Source organism: Bos taurus, chromosome 4 (genome assembly GCF_002263795.3).
Source record: "Bos taurus isolate L1 Dominette 01449 registration number 42190680 breed Hereford chromosome 4, ARS-UCD2.0, whole genome shotgun sequence".
NCBI lineage: Eukaryota > Metazoa > Chordata > Mammalia > Artiodactyla > Bovidae > Bos > Bos taurus.
Genome location: NC_037331.1, coordinates 81,040,353 through 81,052,427, shown reverse-complemented (window position 1 = coordinate 81,052,427; position 12,075 = coordinate 81,040,353). Strand labels below are relative to the sequence as shown.

The 12,075-nt window shown below is 38.5% G+C and overlaps 1 protein-coding gene across 4 annotated transcripts in view; it reads left to right on the top strand.

Annotated features, from left to right (window-relative positions):
* The window catches only part of CDK13 (cyclin dependent kinase 13), a 125,729-nt gene that overhangs the window by 23,648 nt on the left and 90,006 nt on the right, over positions 1–12,075 (top strand). For all 4 annotated transcript variants that reach the window (XM_005205631.5, XM_010804408.4, NM_001205431.1 and 1 more), the window contains 1 exon segment: positions 10,627–11,286. In XM_005205631.5, the coding sequence (XP_005205688.1) occupies positions 10,627–11,286 (660 nt within the window).

Genomic DNA, 12,075 nt, shown 5'->3' with positions numbered 1-12,075 from the left:
TGTTGGTTTATCTCTGGGCTTGCTTTCTTGTTACATTGATCTGTATTTCTGTTTTTGTGCCAGTACCATACTGTCTTGATGGCTGTAGCTTTGTAGTATGGTGTGAAGTCAGGATGGTTGTTTTTCTTTGTCAAAACTGCTTTGGCTATTCAGGGTCTTTTGTGTTTCCATACAAATTGTAAAAATCTTTTGTTCTATTTCTATGGAAATGCCATTGGTAATTTTATAGGGATTGCATTGAATTTGTGCTTTGGGTAGTCATTTTCACAATGTTGATTCTTCCAATTCAAGAACATGGTATGTCCCTCCGTTTGTTTTTGTCATCTTTGATTTCTTTTATCATCAGTGTCTTACCATTTTTTGCATACAGGTCTTTTGTCTCCTTACATAGGTTTATTCTTAGGTATTTTATCCTTTTTGTTTGCAGTAGTGAATGGGATTGTTTCCTTAATTTCTCTTTTTGCTTTTTCGTTGTTAGCATATAGGAATGCAAGGGATTTCTGTGTATTAGTTTTGTGTCCTCTACCTTTACTAAATTCATTGATTAGCTCTTAGTAATTTTCTGGTGGTATCTTTAGGGCTTTCTATGTATAGTATCGTGTTATCTGCAGACAGTGAGAGTTTTACTTCTTTTCCAACCTGGATGCCTTTTATTTCTTTTTCTCCTGTAATTGCTTGGGTAGCACTTCCAAAACTGTTGAATAATAGTGGAGAGAGTGGCCACCCTTGTGTTGTTCCTCATCTTAGAGGGAATGGTTTCAGTTTTTCACCATTGAGAAGAATGTTTGCTTGGGTTTGTTGTACATGGCCTTTATTATGTTGAGGTACCAACAACAGTAGTTTTTAAAATTGAGGTATGTATTTGTTTTAGAAATAATGCTATTGCACACTTAATAGACAACAGTATAGTATAACATAGCTTTTATATGCACTGGGCAACCAAAACATTTGTGTGACTTGCTTTATTGTAAATTTGCTTTTTGTGGTGCTTTGGGTATGTCTGTACAGATACCTCTTGAGGTAGTAATTTCATTTCCTTTGAATATACCCAGAAGTGGATTGCTGGTAGTTGTATTTTTGACTTCTAGATGTGCTTCCATATGATTTCTGTGGTGGTTGTATCAGTTTGCATTCCTACCGTCAGTGTACTGAGGTTCCCTTTTCTCTACATTCTCACCAGCATTCAGTGTTTTGCACCTTTCTGATTGTAGACATTCAAGCAGATGTGTGATACCTTCTCATTGTGGTTTTGAATTGTGTTTCCTTGATGATTAGTGATACTAAGCACCTTTTCAGGTACCTGTTAGCCATTTGGATGTGTTGCAAAATCTCTTCAAGTCCTTTGCCCACATTTTTTTAAATAAATGCTTTTTATAATTAATTATTCGGCTGCGCAGAGTGGCATGTGGGATCTTAGTTCCCTGACCAGGGATCAAGTCTGCACTCCCTGCTATGGAAGCATGGAGACTTAACCACTGGACTGCCAGGAAGTCTGTTTTGCCCACTTTTAAATTGGGTTATTTGATTTTTTTGCTCTCTGAGTTGTATGAGTTCCTTATGTATTTTGTATATAAACCCCTTATCAAGAACATTTTTTCCCATGCTGTATAGGTTGACTTTTTGTTTTTTGGTGGTTTCCTTTGCTATGCATAACTTTTGTTGTGCATAAGAAATGTAAGATTGTTATACATAAGTTACGCTATGCATAATTTTGATGTAGTCCCATGTGTTTGTTTTTGCTTTTGATAAACCATTGCCAAGACCAATATCAAGGCGTTTACCCCCTATTTTTCTTCTAGGAATTTTATGGTTTCAGATCTTATCTTCAAGTCTCTATCCATTTTGAGTTGATTTTTGTGTGTGGTATAAAATAAAGGTCCGGTTTTATTTTTTTGCATATGGTCATTTAGTTTTCCCACACCATTTATTGAAGAGATCATTCTTTCTTTGTTGTGTATTCTTGACTCCTTTGTAGAAAATCAATTGGCCATATATATGCAAGGGTTTATTTCTGGACTCTCCATTTTGTGCTGTTAGTCTGAATCTCTGTTTTTATGTCAATACAATTACCAATACAGTAATCAATTATTTTGATTACTGTAACTTTGTAATATAGTTTGAAATCAGAAAGTTGATGTCTCCAGCTCTGTTCTTCTTTTTCAAGAATGTTTGTGCTATTCAGGGTCTTTTGTGGTTCCATATGAATTTTAGTATTTTTTCCCCAATTTTTGTGAAAAATGCCATTGGAATTTTAATGGGGGTTGCATTGAATTTGTAGACTACTTTGAGGAGTATGGATGATTTAATAATTCTTCCAGTCCATGAGCACAGATGTTTCCATTTATTTCTTTTTCAATTTCTTTCATCTCCTTGGTTAAATTTATTCCTGATTGGTTCATTCTTTTTGATGCTATTTAAAAGGGATTGTTTTCTTACTTAGTTTTTCTAATAGTTCATTGTTAGTGTGTAGAAGGACAACTGATTTTTTTTTAATACTGATTTTGTATCCTGCAACTTTGTTGTTGTTGTTCAGTCACTAAGTCGTGTCCAACTCTTTGCAACCCCATGGACTGCAGCACATTAGGGCTCCCTGTCCCTCACTGTTTCCTGGAGTTTGCCCAAGTTCATCTCCATTGACTTGGTGATGGTATATCAATGTTTATTCTTGCCATTTCCTGCTTGACCACGTCCAATTTATCTTGATTCATCAACCTAACCTTCAAGGTTCCTATGCAGTATTGTTCTTTACAGCATCGGATTTGACTTTCACCACCAGACACATTCACAACTGAGGATCATTTGTACTTTCACCCAGCCGCTTCATTCTTTATGGAGCAATTAGTAATTGTCCTCCAGTCTTCCCCAGTAGCATGTTGGACACCTTCCAACCTGGGTGGGGGGCATGGTTCATCTTTTGGTGTCATACCTTTGTGCCTTTTTATACTGTTTATGGAGTTCTCATGGCAAGAATACTGGAGTGGTTTGCCATTCCCTTCTACAGTAGATCAAGTTTTGTTAGATCTCTCACTGTGACCTGTCTGCCTTGCATGGCATGGCTCATTGCTTCATTGAGTTATGCAAGCCCCTTCACCACCACAAGGCAGTGATCCATGATGGGATCCTGCACCTTTCCTGAACTGAATATTCTGACAGGTTTTTGGTGGGGTCTTTAAAGGTTTTTCTGTCTATAAGATCACGTTTTCTGCAAACAAGACAGTTTTTCCTTTCTTATTTTGATGTCTTTTATTTCTTTTTCTTGCCCAGTTGCTCGGACTAGGACTTCCAATACTATGTTGGTTGAAAGTGGTACGAATGGGTATCTTTATTTTGTTCCTGATCTTAGAGGAAAAGTTTTCAGCTTTTCACTGTTGAGTATAATGTTATTTGTGGGTTGTCATGTATGGCCTTTATTGTGTTGAGGTATGTCCCTCTGTGTCCAGTCTGTTTAGTTTTTATTTTTAAAAGTTTTTACTGGAGTATAGTTGATTTACACTGCTGTGTTACTCTCTGCTGTACAACAAAATCAGTTAGTTATACATATATGTGTATCTACTCTTTTTCCATTCTTTTCTCATGTAGGTTATTGTAGAATATTAAGTAGAGTTTTCTGTGCTATATAGTCCTTATTTGTTATGTATTTTATATATAATAGCATGTATGTGTGAATCCCAGTCTCCCAATTTATCTGTCTCTCCTCCCTTTCACCCAGTAACCATAATGTTTAATTTTTATAATAAAGGGATGTTGAGTTTTATCAAACACATGATTTTTATCCTTTATTTTATTAATGTGATGTATCACATTTCTTAATTCACGTATATGTTGAACCATTCTTGCATGGGAAGCATTTCATACCTTTTTAGGGGGCTTAGAGACAAGTTTTTGAATGGACATAGCTACTAGCATGTAAAATAAGCTACTAGCATGTAAAATTAGGCCAAAATAATATTGTGAATGGGTTCTTCCCTGGTAGCTCAGCTGGTAAAGAATCTGCCTGTAATTCAGGAGATGCCGGTTCAATTCCTGGGTCAGAAAGATCTGCTGGAGAAGGGGTGGGCTACCCACTCCAGTATTCTTGGGCTTCCCTGGTGGCTCAGCCAGCTGGGAAAGAATCCCCCTGCAATGCGGGAGACCTGGGTTTGATCCCTGGGTTGGGAAGAACCCTGGGAGAAGGGAACAACCCACTCCAGTATTCTGGCTTGGAGAAGTCCATGAACTATTCCATGGGGTCACAAAGAATCTGACACGACTGAGTGACTTTCACTTTCAATATTGTGAATAGTTACTACTCTAATAGACATCAAATGTCTAGACCATTTCCACCATCCCAGAAAGTTCTTTTGGATACTGCTGTTCTGTATTATATGTAATGAGGGATTTCATATTATTACGGTAAAAGTTTTTAAGAATCATTCTTTGCTAATTACATACAATTTCAGAAGACCTAGAGTCTTGGAAAGATTGGGTGACATAGTGAAGTGAACAGTACACCATGCTCTTTAAGAAACTCTAATCTAGTTAACAGTGAGCACTAACCAGTTGGTTTTTTTTTTTTAAATCCTAGTTCTGCTTTGTGTTGTATGAATTTGGGACGCCTAAAGAGATTCTGTAAGCTCTTATAAAACATTAAAAGCAAACAAGAAACAGGTAATATGTGTTCACTGTAAATTTTACAGTGCAAAAAATTAGAAAAACCATTTTTAAAAAGAAAAACCATATTTGTAAAACATGGAATTGCTGTCTATCATCCATTTAAGTTCTTTTTGTAACATGATATAATTCATTATATCATCTTACTTCTCTAATTCGATCCACTTTATATTGAGCCACTTCTCTCTCAGCCTCTTTACTTTGACTGAAGTATTAGATCATCAGTTTAAAAAAAAAAAAGACCTAAACTTGAGTTTTGTGTTTTTATTTAATTTTAGATTCCCCAAATGTGTTGTTATAAACGGTGAGGATTTCCCTCGGTGGTTCAGTGATAAAGAATTTGCCTGCAGTGCAGGAGACGAAGGTTCCATCCCTGGGTCAGGAAATCCCCTGGAGGAGGGCATGGCAACCCACTCCAGTATTCTTGTCTGGAGAATCCCATGGACAGAGGTGCCTGGTGGGCTATAGTCCATGGGATCGCAAAAGGTCAGACACAATTGAAGAGACTTAGCATGCATGCACATAAACAGTAAATACATAATTGATACTTATTACCAAATATGAAACATCTTAGAGGATACAAGTTTACTAGGATAGAAAATTGCAAAAGTTAAGAAAACTTTGAAGCAATATAGAATTGGATAAGAAAGGAGAGTGTGTCTAGAAGAAAATTGCAAAAGTTAAGAAAACTTTGAAGCAATATAGAATTGGATAAGAAAGGAGAGTGTGTCTAGAAGAACTTCATTTGGTACAGAGATCCAATACCATAAAAACATCTTTTCTGAAATACGATTTTTATAAATCAAACATTTTTTGTCTTTCCGATAATTTCATTATACAGATTCTTGGCAGAAGAGACTAATCGATATGCTAGAGGAGTTACTTGTGTTGGGGTTTTATCTTTGTTTTCTTAAGTAAAGTTTCAGTTCCGTTCATTTCAGTTCAGTTGCTCAGTCATGTCCGACTCTTTGTGACCCCATGAGTTGCAGCACGCCAGGCCTCCATGTCCATCACCAGCTCCGGAGTTCACTCAGACTCATGTCCATAGAGTCAGTGATGGCCATCCAGCCATCTCATCCTCTGTCGTCCCCTTCTCCTCCTGCCCCCAACCCCTCCCGGCATCAGGGTCTTTTCCAATGAGTCAACTCTTTGCATGAGGTGGCCAAAGTATTGGAGTTTCAGCTTCAACATCAGCCCTTCCAATGAACACCCAGGACTGATCTCCTTTAGGATGGACTGGTTGGATCTCCTTGCAGTCCAAGGGACTCTCAAGAGTCTTTTCCAGCACCACAGTTCAAAAGCATCAATTCTTCGGTGCTCAGCTTTCTTTATAGTCCAACTCTCACATCCATACATGACCACTGGAAAAATCTTAACCTTGACTAGACGGACCTTTGTTGACAAAGTAATGTCTCTGCTTTTTAATATGCATTCTAGGTTGGTCATAACTTTCCTTCCAAGGAGTAAGCGTCTTTTAATTTCATGGCTGCAATCACCATCCTCAGTGATTTTGGAGCCCCCCAAAATAAAAGTCTGACACTGTTTCCACTGTTTCCCCATCTGTTTCCCATGAAGTGATGGGACCAGATGCCATGATCTTCGTTTTCTGAATGTTGAGCTTTAAGCCAACTTTTTCAGTCTCCTCTTTGACTTTCATCACGAGGCTGTTTAGTTCCTCTTCACTTTCTGCCATAAGGGTGGTGTCATCTGCATATCTGAGGTTATGATATTTCTCCCGGCAGTCTTGATTCCAGCTTGTGTTTCTTCTAGTCCAGCATTTCTCATGATGTACTCTGCATATAAGTTAAATAAGCAGGGTGACAATATACAGCCTTGACATACTCCTTTTCTGATTGGGAACCAGTCTGTTGTTCCATGTCCAGTTCTGAGTGTTGCTTCCTGACCTGCATATAGGTTTCTCAAGAGGCAGGTCAGGTGGTCTGGTATTCCCATCTGTTTCAGAATTTTCAATAGTTTATTATGATCCACACAGTCAAAGGCTTTGTCATAGTCAATAAAGTAGAAATAGATGTTTTCTGGAACTCTCTTGCTTTTTCCATGATCCAGCGGATGTTGGCAATTAGATCTTTGGTTCCTCTGCCTTTTCTGAAACCAGCTTGAACATCTGGAAGTTCACAGTTCATATATTGCTGAAGCCTGGCTTGGAGAATTTTGAGCATTACTTTACTAGCGTGTGAGATGAGTGCAATTGTGCGGTAGTTTGAGGGTTCTTTGGCATTGCCTTTTTTTGGGATTGGAATGAAAAGTGATCTTTTCCAGTCCTGTGGCCACTGCTGAGTTTTCCAAATTTGCTGGCATATTGAGTGCAGCACTTTCACAGCATCATCTTTTAGGATTTGAAATAGCTCAACTGGAATTCCATCACCTCCATTAGCTTTGTTTGTAGTGATGGTTTCTAAGGCCCACCTGACTTCACATTCCAGGATGTCTGGCTCTAGGTCAGTGATCACACTATCGTGATTATCTGGGTCGTGAAGATCTGTTTTGTACAGTTCTTCTGAGTATTCTTGCCACTTCTTCTTAATATCTTCTGCTTCTGTTAGGTCCATACCATTTCTGTCCTTTATCGAGCCCATCTTTGCATGAAATGTTCCCTTGGTATCTCTAATTTTCTGAAGAGATCTCTAGTCTTTCCATTCTGTTGTTTTCCTCTATTTCTTTGCATTGATCGCTGAGGAAGGCTTTCTTATCTCTCCTTGCTGTTCTTTGGAACTCTGCATTCAGATGCATATATCTTTCCTTTTCTCCTTTGCTTTTTGCTTCTCTTCTTTTCACAGCTATTTGTGAGGCCTTCTCAGACAGCCATTTTGCTTTTTTGCATTTCTTTTCCATGGGGATGATCTTGACCTGTCCCCTGTACAATGTCACGAACCTCCGTCCTTACGTATAATTTCTATCTATATGGAACTGACAACAAGTATAGGAAAGTTAATTTAAGAAAAGTTCTGTGCTATTACCTCTGATGAGATGACAGTTTCTTTGCTGTCTCCTGCTGTGTGCCTTTCTTCTTCTGCTCAGTATCTGATGAGGGCATACAATCATGGCATAGCAGACTTACTTTGAGGTCCAAGATTCTGAAGGCAGAGGAAATTAAAAGTGTGGCTGCATGTTTCATAATATGACACTTTTGGCTCTTACATTAAAGTTATCTGAGATAGTTTATAACCAGCTTATTAGTTTATATTTAACCAAACATTTCCCTCATTTCCATAAATAGTTAAAAGCTCATTTATGATTTTAATGATTGATGTATATGAGTATTTAACCATAACTGTTAAAGTGTTTTCTAAACCAATATTCCCTTTTACCTCAAAGTATAGAGTTTGAAACACTAGCTCAGCACTGAACACTAATTGGCCCTCTGTACATTTTAAAATGTTTCTGAAAGAACGAGGGAGAAGTTGAATTTGTATTGAGTTTATCCTAAATCTAACCATTATTTGTCTTCATACTAGAATTGTAAAATGTATTCATAATATATATTATATATTATATAATAACATGAATGCCAGTTATAAACAAAAATTTCCAGTTCTTCCTTTTCTCTTCCCATTTTAATTATAGGTTCTTAGGAGTTTCTTTGCTTTTTTTTACTGAATCCCAATATTTTGATTTCAGTAAGAACTGTCTCCATCAGTTCAGTTCAGTCACTCAGTCATGTCCGACTCTTTGCAACCCCATGAACTGCAGCACGCCAGGCCTCCCTGTCCATCACCAACTCCCAGAGTCCACCCAAACCCATGTCCATTGAGTCAGTGATGCCATCCAACCATCTCATCCTCTGTTGTCCGCTTCTCCTCCTGCCCTCAATCTTTGCCAGCATCAGGGTCTTTTCAAATGAGTTAGTTCTTTGCATCAGATGGCCAAAGTATTGGAGTTTCAGCTTCAACATCAGCCCTTCCAATGAACACCCAGGACTGATCTCCTTTAGGATGGACTGGTTGGATCTCCTTGCAGTCCAAGGGACTCTCAAGAGTCTTTTCCAGCACCACAGTTCAAAAGCATCAATTCTTCGGTGCTCAGCTTTCTTTATAGTCCAACTCTCACATCCATACATGACCACTGGAAAAATCTTAACCTTGACTAGACGGACCTTTGTTGACAAAGTAATGTCTCTGCTTTTTAATATGCATTCTAGGTTGGTCATAACTTTCCTTCCAAGGAGTAAGCGTCTTTTAATTTCACGGCTGTAATCACCATCCTCAGTGATTTTGGAGCCCCCCAAAGTAAAGTCAGCCACTGTTTCCACATCTATTTGCCCTGAAGTTATGGGACCGGATGCCATGATCTTAGTGTTCTGAATGTTGAGCAGTAGTGTGTTAATGTGTTGAATGTGACTTTACCTAGTTCAGAATCAAAAGGTCTGGTTTTAATACCTGGCATGCAGTTGGGTTCTAGAAGATGACTGAATCCAGCTCAGATGGTTCAGGAGGAGAACAGGGATAGGGATGGAGTACGAAAATGACAAAGGATGTGTTTTCACTGGTTACAGAGGGAAGCTTGAAAGGGCAAGGAAGGCATAGAGTCATTAGAGCCTAGTGAGAGCTGTGAAGAAGTGGGTACCTGACAGGAGCCATGGGTGATAAAGGGACACAGCGTCTGTCAGAAAATATGACCAGTAAGAAGGAGGGAATTGGAAAGAAGTAATCCAGCTTTTCTCTGCCAGTGATGGACAGCACTGGAACTGAGGAGGTGCTGTTCAGGTCTGCTTCCTTTCGGCGCAGAGTGGGGCAGAGGAATATTGGAGGGATGGGGTAATGGCAGTAAGATAATAACCAGGACAACTACTAATCAGAGGGGGACTGACTTAAGGTAAACTTTTAGATTCAATTTCTTATCTCTAAACTGCAGATACTTTACTGGGGTTGATGTGGTCATTAAGTGAGCCGTAACAAGGTACTGCAGTAGTGCCTTGGTCTTGTATTTTTTAGAAGTTTTGATAAGGTGTGAATTTGAAAAGCTCAGCTTTATTTCTCTTGTTGCCGTGCTGCATTTGTTTCATAAGAACTTTGATTGCCACCATACTTTTGAATATACATTAGTATTTGTGTTTCCCAGTGATTTTGGGGGCTTTCCTGTTAGCTCAGTTTTAAAGAATCCACCTGCAATGCAGGAGACCCCTGGTTCGATTCCTGGGTTGGGAAGATCTGCTGGAGAAGGGATATGCTACTCACTCCAGTTTCTTGGGCTTCCCTGTGGTTCAGTTGGTAAAGAATCCGACTGCAATGTGGAAGACCTGGGTTTGATCCCTAGGTTGGGAAGAACCCCTGGAGAAGGGAAAGGCTACCCATTCCAGTGTTGTGGCCTGCAGAATTCCATGGTCCGTATAGTCCATGGTGTCGCAAAGAGTTGGATACGATGGAGCGACTTTTTCTTTACTTCAATGATTTTTGAGAAGTGAACAGTCATTGTTCAGTAGTTCCCAGGATTTAGACTTTTTTTACTTACTGTCAAATGAGAAGTTTCACTCTTTTCATTCTTGGTGTAGACAGAGCACTGCTTGCTTCTGAACTTATGGATGAACTGCTTTTGAGATGCAGAAATTATCTCCCTGGTGAAAGACTGGTCAGACTTCACTCTCCCACGTCTACCATTGATGTATCCTTAGTGACTGCTTCTATTTTCTTGAGACAGCAGTGATTGTATTTTCATATTTTTTGCTCCTAATTCTTACTGTATTTCTTCTCATCCAGCTTTAATCCAGCTTTACCTTTGAGCATTAGTAGACCAGACCAGAATCAAGCATTCACTCTGTTTTCAGGAAATGTATAGCCACTAGATGATATTTTACTTAAAAGCACTTTTTATTTTTTTAAAAATTCTCTCACAAAAACTGTATTGTGATTTTGAAATTAAATACTTACTATTTAATTTACAGGCTCAAGTTAGCAGTTTTGTATATTGCAAATTGAACTTTTCTGAATTACTGACTAAATCTTAATTATTTTCCACCAGACGGTCTGCCAAATCACGAAGCAGAAGCCCATATTCATCTAGGCATTCAAGATCCCGTAGCAGGCATAGATTGTCTAGATCCAGAAGTCGTCATTCTAGCATTTCTCCTAGCACACTAACTCTGAAGAGTAGCCTGGCAGCTGAATTGAACAAGAATAAGAAAGCACGAGCTGCAGAGGCAGCACGCGCTGCAGAGGCCGCTAAGGCCGCAGAAGCAGCCAAGGCTGCTGAGGCTGCTGCCAAAGCTGCCAAAGCTGCCAGCACTTCTACACCTACCAAGGGGAACACAGAAACTGGTGCCAGTGCATCACAAACCAACCATGTGAAGGATGTGAAGAAACTTAAAACTGAGCATGCACCTTCTCCCTCAAGCGGTGGAACTTTAAAAAATGACAAGGCAAAAACAAAGCCACCTCTTCAGGTAACAAAAGTGGATAATAATTTGATTGTAGATAAAGCCACCAAGAAAGCAGTTGTAGTTGGAAAGGAGAGTAAATCTGCTGCTACAAAGGAGGAACCAGTATCTCTTAAAGAGAAAACGAAACCACTTACACCAAGCATAGGAGCCAAGGAGAAGGAGCAACACGTGGCTTTAGTGACCTCTACCTTACCACCCTTACCTTTGCCTCCCATGCTGCCTGAAGATAAAGATGCCGATAGGTGAGTGCAAAAAGGTTTGTTGTGACTGGTTAAAGAAACAGAAATCTCAGTTTGAAATGACAGATTATTTGACCCCTCCCTCAAGAAACTTTATGAAAGACTGTTTAGTAAGTGAATTAATTTTCTTTATGGTATACAACTTAAAATGAAGCACATTGCTTATAGGATGAAAAAATTATAGCTTATGCTAAGAATTCCAGGTAAAAATTGCCATTGTCATGGGATATAATGTATGTTTCAGTTTGAGTTTGGAAATTAGAAATGTCAGTATTTTCTTTGGCTGATATTCTTTGATGTTATCAGAGACAGGACATTTTATAATAGAATCTGTCCTGGGTGATAATATCATATTATCTTGCTTATTTCTAAGTGTTTTCACTGGCCTTATAAAGGTCCCTTTATGAATATATGATTTTTTAGTTTTTTATTGACTTAATTTTTTGCAGCTAGAGATTAATTACATGTTACAGAAATGTCATAATGTATTAATGCTTTCCTTTAAATTATTTATAAATTTCTGTTGTTGGGGGTGTAGCTAGTACTTTATTTTGAAACAGTTTAAAGAGGATGAAGGTAAGAATGACTAAATGTAAACGCAGTCCTAGGAATGTTTCTCAACTTGTGCTCGGATGGAAACTTGCTGCTGCTTGTGATTTGCCTATTGACTTGACCTTTTTCATTTTTATTTTTATGAAGAAATTATAACTCCTACTCCCCTTTTTGTTAAAAAAACAACTCTATGGGCAATTTTTCTAGCTGGCATCTTTAGGGAATTTGAAAACTAGTTGA